The sequence below is a fragment of the Vigna unguiculata genome, chromosome 6, assembly GCF_037176805.1.
Source record: "Vigna unguiculata cultivar grain cowpea cultivar isolate G323 ecotype 2 chromosome 6, ASM3717680v1, whole genome shotgun sequence".
NCBI lineage: Eukaryota > Viridiplantae > Streptophyta > Magnoliopsida > Fabales > Fabaceae > Vigna > Vigna unguiculata.
Window position 1 is genome coordinate 46,800,023 of NC_140797.1, and position 22,297 is coordinate 46,822,319.

Below are 22,297 nucleotides of genomic sequence, written 5' to 3' on the forward strand. Positions count from 1 at the left end.
GCAAAAGACGAGTTAGTAGGGCAACTCATATTTTTTTCTATTTTGTAGTTTTAAAATTGATGATATATATTAAAAATATATTTAATTATAATTTTTTAAGTTTTTAATTAATTATTTAACATATATAATAAGATAAATTAAAATAATAGTTTTTTTTCATATGTTAAATTATTTTATAATAATTAAAATTTAAATTGTAAGCACTAATTATTTAAATTATAATATTATTATAGAAAACAATTTTTAAATAATATAATATAATATATCACAATTACCTTTTTTGTTTTAATTTTAAATTTAAAAAGACAATTTGATAGACCAACCTACTTTGTTTCGCTGGTCCATCAATTTAGCCTTTAATCAGGGAAGAGGAAAAACCCAAGAGAATTAAAAATCTCAACCCAACCCATTAAATTTGAAAGAATTCATTCGACCAAAACCCCACCCTGGAAACTCTATTGAATATGCAATTTTGGCTTATCTAAGTAATAAACATGTTAACATATAAATATAAATATGTCATCTTATCTAAATAGCAGTTCAAAGGTTAAGCAAAATTTACATATGGTCAAATTAATAGTAACTGAAAGGTTAAGTTGAAAATATTTATAACTGATTACTTATATCTAATTATGTAATCTCCAAAACAAATAGTGGAATAAAAAGTTAGGAAAAACATATTAACAACATGGGTTACATGTGATTAGGCATACATTTTACCATCCATTTTAAACTAGAGAGCAAAAGTCATATATATATATATATATATATATATATATATATATATATATAATAATAATAATAATAATAATAATAATAATAATAAATTATCCACAGAATGGACTTTTACTTAAATTGCGAGTCAAAGTTTGTAGTGTTGTAATGTTTGCGGTGTGTTAGGCCCAAAACTTTTTGAGAAAGGTACATATGAAATTCGGTTGGTTTGTACTGGAGAAAGGAAGGGACTAGGGTGAGTGGGATGAACCTCTGGAAGCTGGCGTACACGTCAGCCAAGCATTCCTGAACCATTGTCGTGTCGTGTGTGTTCCTTAACCTTCCGTCGTATATCGTTTGTGTTTCTGTGTGTGTCTCTCGCCCCTGCTTGATTTGCTATTCTAATCGAATTAGGGGTTTCGTCTCATTAACTTTTCTCTCGGCACGTCCAAATCCAATTCAATGTCTCTCCCTGATTCTCCTGTGCCCGATAATATCGAGACCGATCCTTCTGAAGACGAGGAAGAAGTCGAAGAAGAAATAGAGGAGGAGGAAGCTGAAGAAGAAGTGGAAGAAGAGGAGATTGAGGAAGAAGTAGAAGAGGAAGATGTTGAAGAAGAGGTAGAGGAGGAAGAGGTTGAGGAAGTATATGAGGAAGAAGTGGAGGAGGAAGAGGTCGAGGAAGTAGAGGAGGAAGAGGAAGTGGAAGAGATGGAGTTAGAAGAAGAGGAAGAGGAAGAACAAGAAGTAGAGGAAGTGGAAGTAGAAGAAGAAGAAATAGAGGGAGAAGAAGTAGAAGAAGAAGAAGAAGAAGAAGTAGAAGTTGAGGTAGAGGAAGAGGAAGAGGAAGAGGAAGAGGAAGAGGTAGAGGAAGAGGAAGAGGAGGGAGAACAAGAAGTAGAAGAAGGGGAGGAAGAAGTCCAAGAGGAGGAAGGAGAAGAAGAGAAACAAGAACAAGCAGTGGAGAATAAGAAAGAAGAGCAACAACAGCAACAAAGAGAAGCAGTGGAGGAGAAGAAGGAAGAGCACCCACAACAACAAGAAAAAGCAACAAAGGAGAAGAAGGAAGAGCAACGACAGCAACCAGAAGAAGCAGTGGAGGAGAAGAAGAAAGAGCAAGAACAGCAACAAGAAGAAGCTGTGGAGGAGAAGAAGAAAGAGCAACAATTGCAACAAGAAGCAATGAAAGAGAAGGAGGGACAACAAAAAGGAGTAGAAGCAGTGGGGGAGGACAGATTGGCGTTGACAGGTTCTCCACCCGATGCTGATGAGGGTCCGAAAGGTTTTTCAATTCATAAATTAATTTTCATTACATAAATGAATTACATAATTACATGCTTCTTTCTTTTTTATAATAATAATTTCTGTAACTTCGTTTGATGCTGTGTTGCTCATTGCTCTCTGTGGTACCGATTTCACATGTTGCATTGAGTTTATGTCGTTTTTGACTTTTTGTGTGTTTACATATAAAACGCCATATTGATGTTTTTCTTTTAATTTGTCATGCCATTCTTATTGAACTGTTTGTTTGGGGATGGGGAGAGGAAGAAATGGTGGGACTAGGGAGGAAAGATATGCTGCTGAGATAAAAACCTAGTGATCATGGATCAATTAGTGGGAGCTTAACTATAATTGTATATGGCATGATTATTAATCTACAATAGCGCATTGCACCCGACCCTGCAAACACATCTTGCAGGATAGCACGTGGTAGTTCTCTAATTGGATAGCACAAGAGGATGACTACGATTCTCGATTCTGAAATTTTGTACGTAGAATAGATACATAAATTCTTAAAACTTGGAAGAATTACTAAAATTCAGGTGGGTGCCACAGGACATACTGCTGAATGTGGGTGGGTGTTGGTGACAATGTGGGTGTCACAGAGAAGTGTGGTAAGCTTATAGTTGTCAATCCCAAATAGAGGAGTGGCTCACATGTTATAGTGTAATAGTCACCATTTTGAACTCTAATGTACGTTTGTAAAACCGCCGTTCAGTCTCCGTTCACCAACATGACTCTTCATAAATGAGCAGGAAGAATCAAGAACCAAGTCTGGACCATGGAAATTGGTTAGGAAAGACCTATGAAGTGTTGTGTAACTGTATGAGGTGCTGGAAACTGGTGGAGGGGTGAGTGTGGACAAGGGACACATTGTAAACAGCATCCCATACCCTTTTTGAAGAGAAAGTAGGACATATCAAATTTTGCCCTAAAAAAACCTTTTAATAAGTGCTGTTTTTTTATGGTAAAAATTGTGTTTTCCGAAATGTCTCTCATTCGAGCACTGCAAACATAATGGCCGTTATTAACAAAATACTGCCATTCAAACTTTGTGGTGGCCATGGCTGCTCCATGTCGCCATACTGTTTGTGAATGCATTGAAAAATGGAAATCTTATGAGTAAGAACTTGGTAGAAGAGTTATGTTTTACCTTTTAGGGAAGAAATTTGATATGGATATATCGGTATGAAAAGTAACAAATAGAATTTTTGACCAATCAGAGAACTAATAATCATTCTAATTAAAAAAATTAAATTTCATAAAATTCCTCTGCATTAAAATTCATACCGTTTCATAATTAATTATGAAACTTCTGTGCGAGGCGTTACAAATACATGAAGAATATTCTTTTGAATTCCTCTGCATTAAATTTTGTGCATACTTGTACAATGGAAAAAAAAGTTAATGTAGATCTCTAACATGTAATAAAAAATTGGTACACTGGTATAATTTTTTACACAAAGGGATTAATAATGATGAAGTATAATTTTTTAAATAAGGGGATAAAGTTGCAAGAAACAATTTAGCATCTACTAGAATACAGAAAAAGAAAATATCCTTTTATCTTGATTATTTCTTATAGAATAATTTAGAGTAACAAAATTATCTGAAGATTTGTTTCCATCTTTCCTTTTTGGCTCATGGTTTGTTTCCTTATTTAGTTAGGGATAATATCTTGTGTTTAGTGTAAATAAGGTTAGTGCTTTATGTTTTTTATCATGTTGTAACACTTCACATCAAATCAAGCCAATAACAATCTCAATGTTTTTAGTCTTATTTCCTTTTCCTCCCTCTATACCTAAAATCTTATAATATTGATTTGGTCTCATAGCAGAACCATTCTACACCATTTATGTTGTCACTACTTTATTTCGTAATAAACTAAAATCCAGAGGTCAACTTTGTTTCCATGATTCTTTTTCTTCCTTCAAATTAGTTATCTATTCTATGCTTCGTTTGGTAGAAAGGAGAAAAAATAGGTACCATAGAAATAAGTTGGTAGAGTCGAAAGAGATGAGAAATGAAGTAGAAATTAAAGATGTTTGGGGGAGAGAAATAGAGAAGAGGTCAGTTGAAGTAGATAAGAAATAGTACAGCGGGTTCTACAATTTTCAAAAGTTATTTCTTCTCTTTCTCCCATGAAACACACCATGTAATTTTTTTCCCTCCAAACTCTCCACCCTCCTCTCAATCAAATAGGGCTTCATTTCCAGTGTTAACTTGTTTCTGACTGTGTTCTTCGTTTTGACTATTTCCTCATCTGTTTCTAGCATTGCGGCTGTGCATCACTACCTTTCTGACCAATCATCCTAGGTCCAACCTTTCTTTAGCATCCCTGTCTCCATTCTGCCCTCACTTACCAGTTTTTGGGTCTCGTATCTCTTTTCTCTAATTTTACTTATTCTGGTTATCCCTCTTTTCTCTAATTTTACTTATTCTGGTTATCCCAATGAACGATTGTTGCACCGTGTGCACAGGAAAGTCCTCTTTCTCAATCTGCACTCATTTGATGTTTTCGATGCTTGGAGTGTAGCAATACCTGTTTGATTGTGTTGTGTCTAACACTTTTTTTGCTGATTCTTGACCTTAAACTCCCTGGAAACCCCTCCTAAGTTGATTTAACTTGAACTGATCCTTGTTGTCTATTTGCTTCTGCAATTTCTCTTGTTAAGCACAGTCTCAGTTTCCTCTATTTGTCACCTTCATTTGGTTGTTTGATTTTGTGACAATTGTTTGCTAACACTCATTTTCAATGCCAACATAGCATTGAGAGGCAGGAATTTGGAATCCATTTTGTTAAACTCAAGGGTAAGCATATGATTTTTGTCCTCATACTTTCAATCGAACATGGTCAAAGTCTTTGTACACTCATATTCATGAATTTAGAACTCAAACTTTATAAAACATTTTTGGATGTAGTTCCTCCTAACTAAATATGATGAATTAGTAGAGAAGAAGGGTTAAATCAACATGTAGATGGACTTGAGACCATATTTGACCCAAAGTATAGGGGACTACAAACATATTTCCATATTATATATTAATTTTTGGAAACAATGTGTTTTTTTTTTAGCCAGAATTGCAGTGCAACACAGGCTTTCCCCCTATCCTAACAAAGAGTCTTCTTCTGCATTCATCAATTAGTAAAACTACCCATGGAATAACAATCCCAAAGCCCAAGAAACATAAAACATCATGTGCTAACTGTGACACTATTCTATAACTGCATAAAAACTGAAATAGTACACCAAAATAATAATCCAGATTCATAACTACCGAAAGAGACACACTGCACAAAAGCTAACAATTCTGTCAAACTGATTTTCAATATGCTTCCAATGTCCATTCTCACATAAACTTTCCAAGGTCTATCATCCCCCCTGGGAAATGATGGCATAGGCTGAAATGAGCACTGCTTTATCACAAACTGGTTTAATCAGTCAATTGACACCGAAGGTTCCTTGAATTTGGCTGCTTCAATTTCCCCTTCTGGTATTTGACCACCATCTTCCTCCCGATTGAGAACCTGAAGCTTTCTTGTGGGACATCTATAGAGAGGACCAAATGGATGCCCATATTGGAAGCAAGTCTTTCTTCCTCCTTGAATCATTCTCTTGGTATGGCAAATTGTCATCATGCCTCTGTTTCTAAATTGGATCCATGTTAGGCTACTACCACCTGCAATGCTATTCATTTGTGGCAGCAGTAGCCTCTTTGGATAATAGGGTTTGATTTGTGTGGGTATCTCTCATTTGATTTGAACCCATTCTTGGAATTGTACCCATAACTAGAATGCTTGACCTGCCACTCAATAACTGCTCCATGAACTGTCCAATTTGGCCAAACATCGAAGATCTATTATAGTTACTCTTCAATTAATCTTGCTGAGCTAATGACTGGTACTTTCTAGGGGTCTTGAGTGTGGATGCTTTTAAAAATCCCCTCACTCAAGCTACTCATAAACTAACCCAATGTTTGTTCTTCAGGAATTCCTGGTGTTGTGCCAGCAACATCTCAAACTCTCTTAACTTATTCTTCCAGCCAACCACGTTTTGGTGCAAGGCTGCAAGGTGCTCATGCTCATAATGGGTTTGCGACTCACCACTTCAGGAAAATCTTTTCAACAACTCAGTTTTCAGGCTTTCTATGTCATTAATTTGGGCACACTCTTCCTCAAGTATTTGAGCCGGTGCACCACTGCTCCGGCAATACACAAAATCTTGTGACACATTGAATTCTTGTTTGGTATTTGGAATTTTAAAGAATTTCTCAGCCATACCCAATCATCTAATGGGATAATTCCCATCAAAATTAGTCAGTTTCACTAATAGGACCACGAAATAACTAAGGTCTGTGCATGAGAAAGAAAAAGAATGTCAATGCAGGGATCACTTTCAGGAGAGTTATAGTAACTACCTGCCAAGTTGGCATTGGGTAGAATCAGAGAGGGGATTCTGTTGTAACGGGCTTATCACCTTTTTGGAGGAGAGCACAGGGTGGACATGGCTGGGATCATCGGGGAAATTGGCACTCATAAATTTCCAGAATATTTTCTCCTTTCTTTTTCTATATGCCTTCATACTCTTGATTTACTTTTTATCTTCTATTCTAAATTTGAGCCAAGTTATGGAGTGTGAATTGGGCTGGGATTTTTGGGAGTCTGGGCACTCTTGAATCACTCAGTATATTTTGTTTCCTTTCTTTTCCTGTATGCCTTTTTCGATATAACTTTTTATCTTCCATTCTAGATTTGAGCGTACATATGGAGTCTAAGGAGCAAGACAAAAACTTGGGGCCAGATTATTCTGTGGCTGAAAACCCTGAAGTAATTCCACCATCTAGTGTGCATTGCATGGAAGAGAATGATGCCATGCTCAAAATATCTGTTCCTTCATGTGAGATACTGACATCGAAAAAGGAAGAGCTTCACCTGAAGTATGACATTTCAAGTCATTCGAAGTCAACAGAAAATCTGACTAATGTTGAAAATTGTAGAAGTCAAGGACTAGAAGTTGACGGTGAAAATGCTGGATCCCTTCTGCAGAAGGAAACACAAGATGGATACAGTGAGTTAGGTTGCAATAGCAAGGCTAGTTTATGTCATGATAATGATATTAATTCCAGGGTCAGGGACACCAAGTCATCTAGTGTCACTGGACAAGATATGGTCATTGGCCTCCTTCCAAAAGATTGTATTGTTGAGGATGCTAGTGGTGATCAGAATTCTAGGAACAATATCAAGCAGTTAGAGATGGAGTCAAGGGATGATATGAAGCAAACACTATCAAGGTCTGGTCATTTTAGTTCAGTATGTTCTTTTACATGATTATACTACCAAACTTCAATTCATACAGGATGATGTCTCATCTAAAAGTAGTTTTCTGTCTTTTGAAGTGTATTTAATTGGTTCACATGCTAACCATTAGGCTTTACTGATAACTCCTCCTAATAGCAGGACTAGAAGTATATCTCCGAGTGCTGAGATTAAGAACAGAAACAAACGACCAAAAATTATATGTGACTTTTTTGCTAAGGGATGGTGTATCAGAGGTAGTTCTTGTAGCTTTCTTCATACAAAAGATACTGTGGATAAGACAGATCAGGAGGCTGAAGCTGACTTAGTTACTACTCATCAGAAGAGAAAATTAAAAGTGGAAGAAGGTATATCATATAACTCGTTTGGTCAAGTTATTCAGGAAATTTGTTCTGTAATCATATTTCTAACGAAGGTATTGTCCTGGAACAGGTGTTAGGGAAAATGTTCAGAGAATAAGGATGGTTAGCACTCTAGATTCATTTAATACTTAACTTGAAAGCATATCTTTGCATTCTTCTGAATTTCCTTTAAATATGAGCACGCAGAATGAGCAGGAACAAACTCCTAGTTGGCATCCATCTCAAGAAAAACAGAACTTTACGCCGAGGGACAACTTGTTTCCAGAGAATAGATTTGCATTTAGTTCAACAAGCAATTGTTTCAATCCAAAGCAGGATGGAATGGCTACTCTTCGGAACCAACATATGTACAAAGGATATGCTTCCACTCTTCTGAGCCATTCACCAAATTCAAGCCTGGTTACTCAATTTCCAGCTTCAAGTATGTCACTCTCTCAGCGGATTTCTTCTCAATCAGCATGTTCATTGCCTTTTAGTTCATCTCTGGGGGCTGGTAATCTGAACGCTCAAACGCTCACATCTAAGTCCACTTTCTCTGGTTCAGGGCGGGAAGATTTTCCTCTGGTTAGTTCTTCCAGCGTTCCATCTTATCCCACTGGATATAAATCAAAAATCTGTTCTTATGATTGGGAACCTTCTGTACCCTTCCGGCCATCCTTTTTTATTACTCCCATGAATGTATCATCTCCTGCAGATCTTTACGACCCTCTTCGAGATAGCATAGACATACCTAACATAGGGGATGGGTCTTTGAAGGCTTCCCTTCTAATTCAAGGATCTAACGTACTGGCTTCATCACAGGCTCCAATATATGGTGATTCTGCTGGGATTGGGAAATACACGTCCAGTGTTAATGATGACAAAAGTTCTGTATCTTCTCATAATAAATTTTATGAAAATAAGCCAAACAAAAATTCTGTTCCTCATGAAAAAGATTATCTTCCAAATGAAACAGAGATAACGTCGGGAACTTATTCAAACTATCAAAATGGTAAAATTGGCACAGGACAAAATACCTTTGACGTTGCAGATAGTACTAAAAAGGAGAGAGAAATGACTGAACATGATGCTAGACGACATGGTGAAGGATCAGGGCATAAAACAAAGAGAGGAGACAGGGATAAGAAAAATCATGAAATAGATGTTGACTTTCAGATGGATGGCAGCATGCAGAAGGAACCAAAGGCACTAAAAATGTTACGTGCAGCTCTTGTTGATCACGTAAAAGAGTTGTTAAAACCAGTTTGGCATGAGGGTCGTCTTAGCAAGGATGCACATATTATGATAGTCAGAAAATCAGTTGACAAGGTTGTTAGCACCATAGAGCCCCATCAGATTCCTACCATAGATACTGCCAAGCAATATGTTTCTTCAAGTCGGGCAAAAATTGCAAAGCTGGTCAATGTAAGCGTCTTTTCTTTTCTAGCAGTTATAGTGATTTTCCAATATGTAAGTACATGGATATTGTTGTTTCATTGTGATGTTCTTTATTTAATAGAAATATCTTTGATTTGCAGGGATACGTCAACAAATATGGCAAATCTTGATATGCAAGCCAAAACACCTTTTTTGTAAAGTTCCTGATCAATTGCCTGGTCGTAGTTCATGAAAAGTTCTGTCTGAGGCTCTCTTTTTCATAAAGAAGGTTGATTTGGAATGTTTTGGTTTTGAATTTTCTTTCAAAATATTTACGTATCTTTTTATCCGTGCCTTCTCTTGATTCTTCCATTTTAGAGTAAACTTGCATGAATTGCCTGGTTTATGAGGATATCTTATTTTCCTTAATTTACATGATTACATTTAATTGTTTAATAGCAGTTGGTCTAATTTTCAAGCATTTGAGGATCTTTAGCAGCTACTTGGAAAGACTGATGGGATGCTTTTTTTTTTTTTCATGTGTCTGAAATCTGGAAATTATTGTAAATGTATTGGTGTCCAGTACTTTATAGTTCAGTGCTTTAAATCCCGGATGACGGTGGGTATTGGCCGGCTCTAAAGAAGCTATAGTAAGATAGCGAGATAACTCGCTATTTTGAAATATTTTGTGTAGTTTATATATAACATATACTTTGTACATAAGTCTAAAAAGTAATAGAAGTCAATTGAAATTCGTGACATTCATCATAGCAAATGCTTCCCATAATAGTCATTGATTTTGTTCCTTATGTAATTAGACCTAGAGCAAATGTCTTTTCTTCATTATAGTTAGAATACTCTCGCGTATACTAGCAAATATCTTTTCCTCACTATAGTTAGAATACTCATGCCTGTACTGGGTATACAATACAATTACAAACAATCCTTTGAATATGTTTTCAAAGTGGTACCATCTTCCTTGACCTATTTTGTGAATGGTTTGTTGTTGACTTTTTTCTCTAGAAGCATTTGCACTGACATTGTCGCCCCAACTTTTTGTCTTGGGTAAACAACACCCCTTGCTACATTTTTTCTATATGGCAGTTGTCGTGCCCTTTTAGAATATTTGCTCTTTGGTAGTCGTCAAGCTCTATGAGCATTTTCTCACTCCAATTCGCATGGTCTTATCTCTTCAACAACGGTTATGCCCTTAAGCATATTTGCTCGTTGGTAGTATTCCAAAACCTATGACCCAGCCTCACGATCAAGCTGCCCTTCTTTGTAACCACTGTGTTGCTTGACTCATGGCCTACTGCCACCATGTGCTCCCAATTTCTTTGCTTGTCACACACATTTGCACCAAATCGATGTGTGAAACTTTGTCATTGTTTTGTCAGCTCTAGCAACCAACTAACTAAAATGTTCATGAAGTCTCAAGGAGTCTTGTGTTAACGACATTTTTGAAAAGCATGAGGAAGAGTGTTAAAGATATGATTTGATTACATCAAATAGGGAAATGACTTTTAGCAAATATTTCCCTTTATTAGTTATTGATTTTGTTCCTTGTTATTGTATCTCTTCTTCATTATATATAAGAGGGCTAACATATGTACTACATATGATGGGCTAACATATGATGGGCACTAATTTGCAATGCTACAATGGCCAAGTGCAACTCCACCACATTGCTACAAAAATTTATATAAACCTATATGTAGTTTAGCAAGTTCTTAACATTTCAAGAGACTAGAGTTTAGAAGCTGCAATTTGTAGAAAGGGTCTTTTAAAGTCCCATTTGGTAATATTAACATTCATATTCTTTGCTTCATCAAGGTTTTGTGTTATACTAATCATTGACTATAGAGAATTTTGGTAATAACTGCTAGTATAAGTCCCCTAGCAACGTGATGTGTTGTTTTTTTATTCTCTTTATCATAGTTTAGTTGTTGATTTCAGCTTCTTATCTTTATGGATGACATATTTTTGTTACTCTTGAACCATGGATTTTGCTAATGTTAACAGAAATTCTGATATCAGTAAGATAATCATCTTATTTTTCTTAATCATCAATAGTTCTTAGTTCCATCATTTAAACCTATGCCTTTGTGAACGTCATTATTTAATGTACCACTTCGGCCAATATTTTCTTATAGTTTGTGGCATGTTCAAGGTTTTCCCATCCCTTCTATCTGCTATGTTTCTCTTGGTCATTGGAAAAGTTGATTTTTGTTAAAAGTTCTTAGTTATTTTAATAGATTTTATGAGAATATGTCTAATGTAGACTACTCACTGTTGCATTTATATTCACACAAGTGGGGTACAATAATGAGTTCTTGTACTAATATGTTATATGTGTTGAAGTCTAATTAAGCATGGGATGTTTGTATTATGTGTACTTTAGATAATATTCACCCTCAAGTTAGAAATATATGCATCGTTGCAATCCTTGAGGAATTTGATGAAGATATGACCTTTTTCACTAAATTGAGAGAGTCAAATGTAATTTCACTTCCAAGAGCTCATTTTTCACTAAATCACAATTGATTTCTCTATATTTAGTTCTCTTGCAAAAGATTGGATTAAAAGCAACGGATACAGCCTTTGGATATTACAAATCAAATTCTTCACTGGCATGCCCAAACTTTAATTGTTAAAGTTAGGGGTGTTCGCATGTTGGGTTGGGTAGCATTTGAGTAAACCCATTACCCAACCCACCAAAATACTATCAGTGTTGGATTTCTGCATTTTTTATGTTAAAGCCAATCCAACCCAACCACTCATGAGTCGTTTGGATTGGGTTTTGTCAATTAGGTCAAGATTTTGAAAAATTTACTTTTTTTTTAAGTTGTAATTTTCAAGTATCAACCTAATTAAAAAATAACACAATCTTTACAAAAATTATTCCAAGACTTAAAGTAAGATAATAAGTCTGGTCATAACAATTCTTGTCCATACTTATTTAAAACATGAAAAGAAAACATAACACAATTTGTTCATTGCACAAGTATAAGAGTGGGTTTTGGTTTGGGTATTGGGTCATCCATACTAAATGCATGACCCAACCCGTGTAAGAGTGGATTAATTTGGTTTGTGTCAAGTTTGACTCAATCATAAATGAAACCCAACCAAATATAATTGGGTTGGATTGGGTTTGAGTATGGTCATTGGGTAACCTGATCGAATGAACACCCATAGTTAAAGTAATTGTCAAAGTCACATTATTCTCATGTTGTGGCTTCCACAACCCTATATTTAGTCTTTGCTCTAAATCTAGCATCTACATTTGGTTTCTTGCACTTGAGACTGAGACTTTGAAATATATGAGTAGTGGACAATAGTATCACTCTCCTTCTCTTCTATTTATAATAAAGCAAGTACATATGAAAAGACTACTCTAAGATACTAGGCATGATTAGATGCAGCAGTAGATATGGCAATAGTGGGTTTTCCACACTCAACACCCTATACATAGGGTTAATGATACAATAGGTAATAATTCTAACACTTGCCTCTAACAAGATTTAGTTTCCCCTAAGAAGAACACATTAGCTTGATGTGGATCTCTGTTTAATGGAGATCATGCCATATTTGCACCACAACCTACATCCCAATGGAGCATCACATGTAGCATTCAAGAGTGGACTTACCATACTTACAATAAAGGTCATATATTATCTAGTTGTTGTAAGATAGTTTAAGCTTACGTAATAGGCAATAATATTTCCAATGGCCTACTAGTTGTTCCTGCTACTTTATGAGCAACTTGTCATTGGATCCATGGGGTTTCACAATGTTTGCAATCAAATCATTCTTATGTCCTTAAAATGTCCAAAATATTTGTTTTGACTAAAACAATGCCAATAGTAGTTTGGGTAACCTCAATACCCTAGTATTTGGTTTGAAATTGTTAGGTTAGATGATGACCTTTGAGACAAAGAGTATTGATGTGGTCATTTCCAGTGATAAAAATGTCATCAACATGATCCACTATAAAAATACAACTGATTATTGTTAAAAAAACTTGGGTTGGATTGGTTGGTTCTATTTGAAATTGGACTACAAATTAGTCTGGAAACATTACCAAGCTAGGCACAACCAACAAGGTCTCCGGCATTTTCACACCTCGACAAGTCATGCATCCTACAAAGTTTGCTCAAATTTCTAAACCGGACTTGAAGCTTTACTTGAAATTTGAATATAAAATATTTTGAATTTTGTAAAAGTTAAGGTTATAACCCAAGTCCTTGGGGGTTCTAAAAGTAGCGAGGCCACCAAACATGTAGATGTTTGGTACGTGGAGTGTCAAATTTAGTTTATGTACTATATCTTATATGTTAAGAAGTTGACTTTAAGCTTAATTCAACCTCACAAAACCAGTTTGTAAGGTGATGTTTGTACCCACTTTATATACTATGAATCGTCTTATCTCTAGTTAATGTGAAACTTCCAATACACTATCTCACGCCGATGTATATACATCTCGTGCGTGAGAGTAAACATTAATGGGTAGTCCGATAACGGGTGGACCAATAAACCCAACATACATTAATTTCGCTAGGATAGACTCTAACCCATGACTCTGGTACCATGTTAAGAAGTGGATTTTAAGCCTAACTCAAGCTTACAAAATTGGCTTGTAAGTTGAGGTTTGTACTCATTTATATACTATGAAATTGTCTTATATCTAATCGATGTGGGTCTTCCAATATTATCCAATGACCTTTGGACCCAGAAATTTAATTGGGTAAATGGTCAGTTATGATAACATTGCAAGTGATAAATGAAGAAATAATACAAAGATCTGCTGCACCTAGTCATGCCAAGTTCAGTGCAAATTTACAACTAAGAGCTTTGAAAAATTGACAATGTTTATATCTATTCCTCATTATAAACTAAGAAGTACAACAAGAGTAATTATCCATTAATGTGACAAAGCATTAGTAACCTAATGTAGAAGTAACCTAACTTAGACTCAAATATTAGAATGAACTAAGCAAAGAGAAGGTAAACCTTGTTCATTGACTTTGCTAGGAAAGGTGTATTGGAATAATTGATTATGCTAGTATAGTCAGTAGGACTTTAGTAGGGAGTGGAGTGTTGAGTTATCTCTAATCGTTGTATCTAGCAGTCTAGGAAAGTCTCTTGACTTTCCATCTCCCTATTGTATCAACACTTACTCTATAAATAGATGAACATGAGAAAGATCTTTTAAGCCTTCTGAAAAAATGTTGCGCTGTTTTAATCTTAAGTTATGACTCACTTGGGAAAACCCAAGTTCCATATTGGCTCGGAATAGAGTATAAAAAGGGAATACAAGTGGGGTAAATGACACCTTACAGGACAGTTTTTCAAGAAGAGTTTAACCTAAATCCTAGCTGTAGGAAATGGTTTTTTGTGACAAGCTGACAACTTTAGTTTGGGAAATCATGTGAACTTAGCGCAAGTTATTTGGATAAGAGAGATTGGAAAAGATGTTTATTACTAGACATGTTTCCCAAAGTACCAGAATCTTGAATCCATTGGCCAAGAGTGGAACAGCCACCAGATTACCCATGCAACATCATAAGCAATTCGGGTGGAAGATTGCATTGTAGCTTTCAGCTTAATCCATTATACGTATTAGCGGTATCAATCAGCTTGGGAGAGGACTGAGGAGAAATGACCTTGATAATATTAGCCATCTTGACATGCTTCTGTGTGACCATAGAGTCAATAAAGATAGAGAAGGATGGAGTATTAGTGAGAGATGCAAGAACTGGCTGGATAAAATTTGATTGCTCATGGAGTCAACTTTAGGGGGACCTGCTAAAGCAACAACTCTAAAAATTGGCTGCTATAGTCTTTGTGGGGTCTCTGGATTAATATTCAAATTCTGCAGTGAAACTACAGTGTTTTGTGATGTCCATGTTATCTTTCTTCAAATTAACAAGACTGGAATTGATAGTGTTGAGACTGTTGACATCATTAGCGTATGTTCAAACCTCATAGCATGTGTCTTGAAGGCATGGAACTGAATCCAAGTATCAAAAGAATGTCACAAACCACGATCTATCTTGGGATGTTTGTAAACTTTTTGTACAGGTGATCAGGATTGTGATATCACAATCTTGTTACTGCAGATATTTGTAGACTGTTGGTTATTGTAACTGTTCTGTTGAACAGTTACAACTAACTTGTAACTGCGTTCTGCATATATTCTGCTGTTAACAGAGTCTCATTCATTTTGTATCTTTTAGCTTTTTCATAATAATTAAACAGTGTATGAGTTTTCTATTAATTTCCAAACATGTGCCAGGCAAAGAACACTGCAAGCCGAGAAGATCTATGAAATCTGACTGCAAGCAACATAATAGAGAATGTGTCTGTTGACAACATTAAGTGATAGCAATGTCTTGGGATATCAATACAAAGAACAGACTGCAAAGAGTAAGTGTCTTAATTTGTTGCAGTGGAGAAGAAGAAACAAGTATTTTTGGACACTTCGCTAGGCTTTTAGTATGTTTTGAAAATTTGTTGATCAACTAAAAGTTGCAATCAGCCTACTATGATCCCGCATGTGAGTTAGCACATTGTCCCCCCTCCCTCTCTCAATAGAAATTTGTTGGATAGATATTGTTTATGACTGTTTTACAGTGATTACTATAACTGACAAGGATAAATACTAATAGATTTTGTATATTCGGATAAACTAAACATAAAACCAAAGAATTTTATTATTGTTGAAAGTAATGAACTGTTCATATTTGTAGAAGAGGCTCTGAATAGACTCTTTGCGAAGTAAACACTGTATAGTGCTGACTCGGTACTAATTAACATGTAGCAACAACCTAACTGACTGAGAGTTTGTAACTTCTAGAAAGATCACCTATTACATACTCTACAATAGTACTGTAAGATTTACAGGCTTGGACTATTAACAGATACAAAGAAAGGGTATTCCGTTACAAGCTTCTCCCTATCCAAGCTCAAAGTGGTGAGAAACTACCGGTGGAGACATATTGACCTTGGACCTTGAGGTTAGAAAATTGAGTAGGAGAGAGATGCTTGGTCGGAAGGTCTGTGCACTAATTAAGTTCAGGATTGTGTTGCTTATCCAAAACATTTTTCTGACAAAAATAAATCAAGTTCCATATTCCTGAAGAACGAGATTATGAGCAAGGTTTACATCATTGATTATCATATATGGGTGAGATGAGGCTGCAAGTTCTTCGAGTAAAGTCATGATCTACAAATATCTGCAGTAACAAGATTGTGATATTTGGCCTCTCGGTACTTGAACGCACAACAACCATAGGTGTATATCTGCTTTCATCATGATCAATGGCCCAATCATCATCTCGAAAGGAATGAATCAGTAAAGAGTGAAGAGGAATGGCAAATAGATGAAGTCCACAATAAATAGTACCCTTGAGGTATAATGGCCTCTTGACAACAGCCCAATGAGATTCAAGAAGATTGGATCTAAACTGTTTGTAGCAAAAGATCCTCAGCGTCGTAATATAAAAGCTTTGGCTTCGATCATGTTTGTGTTAGATAGTAGGTCCTTGATATAAATGGTTTGAGTAATAATGACAGCCACCAAAACATAATCCAGAGCTCCAAGCTGCTTAAGAGAGAAAGCGGAATGAAGCTAAGTGATGAGCTGTTGAACCAAGGTAAAAAAGGCTGCTAGTTATAAATTTTGTCATCAATGTACACCAAAAGGTAGAAGTGGAATTGGCTGTAAATGAATAGTGAAATGACTGCATTTGCTGTCGTTGGAAACCAAATTTAATATTTGTGGTTTCTAGGCACTAAAACCAAGCTCATGGAGCTTGGTTGAGCCCATAAATAGCATTATGCAATTTACTAGCCAAAGAGGTGTCAGGAGCTTCAAAGCCTTAGAGGTTAGGTCTTATAAGCCTCTTCAAGAAAGCCATTAAAAACATTGTTCTCTTCAAATTGATGAAGAGACCACTTGTAAGTGACTATAAATAAAATAAATTGTGAATAGTAATATGCTTTTATTACTGGAGAAAAGGTTCATTAATGTCAATTCCCTGCTGTTGATTGGAACCTTGGCTACTCCCTGCTGTTGAGACCATTTGTTTATAGAACCATAAGCATTTTCCTGTATCTTGAAAACCCATATTCAGCTAATAGGAACTCTTTTAGGAGGAACAGAAATCGGTGTGCTTTGATAATCTATTAGATTTACCAAGAGTTTGAGAAAATGAAAATAAAAAAGTGATTGCATTGTCTAAAATTAGTTTTTTTGTATCGTTATAAAAAGGCATTTGAAGTTATTTGTAATAGTTACTTTGTATTTGAATTGATCAGTTGTTGTGGATAAAATAGGAAAACAACTTAGCTAGAAAATAATCTGTTAGGTTTTAATCATAACAGTCTTGAGTATTTGAAAAAAAAAATCCATTAGAATCTTATTTTCACTAATGTTACCAAACAGGAGAGAATACGATTAAAAAAAGTTTATGGGAACAAAACCTCTAAATATAGTTCAATCCAAATATACTCCATAGTTTATAGGATTCAATGTATGATAAAATTATAACTGTTATACATGATGCTGCTAAAATTAAGTTTATACTTTATCAATCGAAATTCATACTTATGTGTACGTGTGGCACATGGGTATCTACACTCTAGCTTAGAACTTTTGCCAAATATCCAATAAAGTTTTTTGTTCATTATTAGACTGTTATCTCGTGATACATTTACTTTGAGTCTTTATATTTCCTGTATTCAGTTTTTACATTTTACATAAACAATCAGTCGCACTTTAGAATGAAATTTGATGGACTTGCGCATAAGGTCTTGAATCTTGTATCAAAATGCATGCACACCTTATCTATGCAGCTAAAATGTTTTACAAGCATAGAAATCATAAGCATTTATCTATACCTAGCCATTCAAATGTAAATAGTGCAGTTGCTTAACCATTTCTATGCTCAGGTGTCATTTGTTATTGTTCTGATTTCTGAGTTTTATTGGTCAACTTCTACAATTCACCTTTCAACAGATGAGCATCCTTGCACCAGGCTTTAGTAGCCGTTGATTATGCACGTAATTTAAATATCATTATTATCAGTAGCTAAGATAGTAGGCACATCCATGAATCTTAACTAGGAAGAGATTTTCTTTCTTTAGAGGCTCGAAATATCAAAGTGCTGGAGCTTTTTTTAGTAATGCCCAACATGTCGATACTTAACCCTGCAAGGTAGCAGCATCTTAAATTTGTATTTGGGCATATTAATATCTTGAGCTGACAAAGTAAAAAAGTCGATGGCAAACCTTGTAACAAATGGTTGAACAAGTGCATAGAAGTTGAATCTTTTATAGTTTTAATCAACCAAATAAAACAAAAAATGGTAGATAGTATCCCTAGAGTACAGGTTTTGTAATGCTGATCATTTGCTGTTACTGACTGACCTTGAAATGAAGCACGTCACTTGTATTCTCCTCAGACACTATTTTAGCTATATAAAACGTTAGATGTCTGATTACATTTTCTGGCCTTACATGAACGAACACAGAATAAATCTTGCGTCAGTAAATTTTGAGATTTTCTCTTGGAATAGTATGTGCTTTAACAGCACCTTGCTTAACAAATCGACATTGTCGGCATGGTGATAGAAGAGACTTCATTTTCTGGCCAAACCCTGTTCCGGCCGTTTCTTGTTTTTATTCTTTCTTGCTTTGTTATGTTCATGATATGTCATATTGCTGCCTGTTTTATCGCATGACATCTTACTACTACTATACTATGGGTTGCTTGTAACGAGCTTGAGGAACTGGGTGGATTTGTGATCAGAATCTGATTTGTTTTGGATGGCGAGTGCTTGTGGCCGAAGTTGACCAGTGGAAATAAGCTTGTCAGCTGGAGTGATCTTGATTGCACTGACAGCAGAATTCAAGTTTGCTTTAGTGCTTGTAAATTCAAATTCGGTGTCATTCTTGCTTACCATGTAGTGTTCAGCCCGGTTAGGAGAAGGGGGCTTTGGCTGATGGTCTTGAATAGAAGAAGAAACAAGGCCACTAAAAGAGATCGAGTCCAAGAATATGCAATGCTATCATACGCAACATTGAAGGTGACCTTGTTTCCTTCCATTGATTTGTAACCAAGACGGCTATGTTGGTTGAAACCTTGTATATATATGCGGAACAAGCCAGACTTTGGGACCTCACTAATTCAGTTGGAATGTGGTATGCCGGGTCGAAGTTGTCATTGTTATTTTTATTCTTTTTTGTTGTTCGCTTTTTGGCGTTGGGGATACGCCCATACGCATATTTAATTTTAGGGGTAGTCCTGAGAAGTTAACATGTTGGATCAAGAAAGAATGATAAATCATAATTGGTGAACATAGATAAAGTTACACAGGGGGCATGATCTGTACATTACCTTTTATCTATCAACAACATTCTTTGATTTATGATTTATGAAGTTGCCAATTGAACTTTAGTTTGTGTATGAAGTTTGTCATCTTTTGTTCGAGGTTTGGAACATCTTTCAGTTGGCCCGTATAGATGGCAAGTGTTGGATACATTGAGGAGTCTGAATTGCGTATATTGGTGGATATGTCCAAGTTAGTGTGTGTGTGTGTGTAGATGTATAATCTTTCCGAATGCCATTCTTAAGTGGTCGATCGGACGAGGATGACAAGTGTTGGACAAGTGATTTCTTACTGCTTCTTTGCTGTGGAATCATAGTTAATACATTTATCTGTCGTTTTCTAATCTGGTTAGCATGTTTCATTACCAACGTGAGACGGTTGGCATTGGACACTAGTCCAAGTTGTTATTTGAATTGATTTGATAATTTTTATTTGGTAACAAGTGTAGACTTGCTTTCTTGTAGAAGCACAAATAAAACTGCGCCACCCTTGGATTAGGAAAGAACCCAAGTTTTTCAATTATGCATGTCTTTAATAATCGGATAGAAGTATACTCTGATATATGTAGAGGTTGAATGGTAACGAGGTATAATGAGGAGTACTACGTCGCTAGTATCGAAGTATGGTAATATTAACAACTAACGGAGGAAAAGGTAAATTCAGATTACTATTATTGGGTTTTCACATGATAAAAATATGAATTTTCTATTTATTTGTATTTTATAATTTGTGGATTTCAGAGACCAAAGCAGAATTAACCCTCAATTTAAGATTTTGGGTTTCTCTTCTAAATTTGTATACAAAATTATATTTCTAAATTATAATATTTTTGCTTTTCTTCTAAATTATATTTCTAATTTAAAAATTCTGAAGTACTTCCAGTATTCAAATAGGTCCTCTGTGGCCGAAAGACTAAATTTTTTGCATCGGTTGTGTTTATGCTATCCAAATACTCTGGTTGTGTTTATTCTAATTGGATTCATTTTTGAAATATCTCGTTGTTGGAATAAACTAGAAGTGTGCCTTCTTTTTTTCAGCATATCCGTAAAGATTTTGGAACCTCCAACTAAGTTCGAAACGGACTTTCTTGAATGTATGTTTACATTTCGAAATAGTACATTCCAGAATAAATGAGAAATAAGAAATGTTCAATATTATGAAATAGAGGAAGAAATATTTGTTTGGGTTCATTTGGTTGGTTTTGATTTTAATGCGCGAAACCCAACTCAATCTAATCAATTACGGGCTTTATTTAGACGTATAAAACGTGTAAACATGGAAAATTAGTAGTGACTTTTTTAGTGTTTAGAGAATGGAGCAAAACAAACACTAAGATCGTGTTTTTGTCATATTCGCTCTCTCGTTAGCTTCACTGAGAGTATGCATCCAAAACCAGCAAGTTGATGAATCTTCACCGTTAAGGGATATTATCTAGTATGCGGAGTAAAGATCATCCTCTAATATCTATTAACCAAATTAGTTAGATTATAGGATTTGAATTACGTATTTTGATTGCACCATCCAAGATTGGTTTTTAGATTAAGCAATGTAAAATATTGCAAAGATAATTTAAACTTTTTTATTATATTTTTACGGGTGTGTGTCTTGTATTAGACCATAAGATAAAAAATTTATAAGTTATAGAAAATATAATGTTCAAACTCTCCATTTGTAAGATGTAAGTCAGTCCTATTCAAACTTCATGAAACGTATAATTTATGGAGTGTTGAGTTTCTAATTTTTGTTGGCTCAATTTACTAACAATAAATCTAAGTTTAATCTATGTTCAAATTTAAGCCTTACATTTAGTGGAGTGGATTCATGGAAATAATTTAAAAAAAAAAAAAGGTGAAGGAAATGTCAAAACAGAATAAATATATTTAGAAAACTTAAAACTATACCTTGCCTCTTCTTTTTCTATTTTCAATAGTAAGTTAAAGTAGTCTTGGAAACCGTATCAGCCACTGATCCTATCTTGTTTTCTAACTTAAATTTTAAAACCAAAAATTAAAAAAATTATAAATATCCCACACGAAGCTTAAAATGTTATAGCATAAATTTATTTATATGCTAATTTTATTTAGTCATGGCTTAACAATCAGTATAATTTTTGTTTCTCTGAATAAAAACGTTTTTCTTGTTTGATTTTATTTAGGGCATACCCATCCATAAAAAAAATTATTTAACAACGGAATATATTAATATTATAATACTAGTTTTACATTAACTTAAAATATTAATATATATTATTATATGATGAAAGTGAAATTGTCAAGCGATACTTTTTTTTTTCAAAAAGATGTCATAATATAATTTTACTTGTATTTATTACCGGTACCAAAATAAAGAACTTTATTTTAGAGTTTTTCATTGTTAAAAGTTAATGTGATTTATAGCCATCAATAACATATTTACAGATATGGTCATACATAAAAGAAAAAAGTTGAAAATTTTAAATTAACTCTTTGTAGTTTTTGCTTCAAATATACAATATAGTATAACACTATACCTTATTTTAATTTGATAAATAATTATGGATTATTTATTTACCGTGAAAAAACAAAACAAATTCTCCCAAATCTAGATGATTCCAATGTAGTATTTATCCGTAGCCATGCCCAACATCACATGATCACATGACCACTGCATGATTAATGTTGTTGGCATTATTGGAATCATCAAGGAATGGGACCCACCATGAATTAAAGTCCTTATCCCATCACCACGTACCCCCACATTACCCAAGAATAGGACAACCCACACTGCTAAATATATTTTTCATTTGTGTGGGACCCACTCTCCCACAGTTTTACCAAGTCTTCATCCTTATCCACTTTCGTCTCCTCCATTCTCACTCTTTCCACCTCATGTTTTTA

General features: G+C 35.0%; 1 protein-coding gene and 1 pseudogene across 6 annotated transcripts; one reads left to right on the top strand and one right to left on the bottom strand.

Annotated features, from left to right (window-relative positions):
- The first annotated feature begins 890 nt into the window (after nucleotides 1–890).
- On the top strand, nucleotides 891–19,489 carry FES1 (Zinc finger C-x8-C-x5-C-x3-H type family protein). Of its 6 annotated transcripts, XM_085675169.1 has the most exons (8): nucleotides 894–1,996; nucleotides 6,747–7,287; nucleotides 7,451–7,659; nucleotides 7,745–7,776; nucleotides 7,861–9,078; nucleotides 9,192–9,319; nucleotides 15,326–15,456; nucleotides 18,842–19,489. In XM_085675169.1, exons 1-6 carry the CDS (start codon nucleotides 1,177–1,179, stop codon nucleotides 9,219–9,221), a joined length of 2,850 nt encoding a protein of 949 aa, XP_085531295.1. In that variant the 5' UTR covers nucleotides 894–1,176; the 3' UTR covers nucleotides 9,222–9,319; nucleotides 15,326–15,456; nucleotides 18,842–19,489. The 6 variants fall into 6 exon arrangements, with proteins under 6 accessions (XP_027931339.2, XP_085531295.1, XP_085531293.1 ...); XM_028075538.2 differs by having other exon boundaries at nucleotides 891–1,987; nucleotides 15,326–19,489; XM_085675167.1 differs by having other exon boundaries at nucleotides 15,326–19,489.
- Nucleotides 18,577–19,138, bottom strand: LOC114188617 (uncharacterized; annotated as a pseudogene).
- Nucleotides 19,490–22,297: the final 2,808 nt, after the last annotated feature.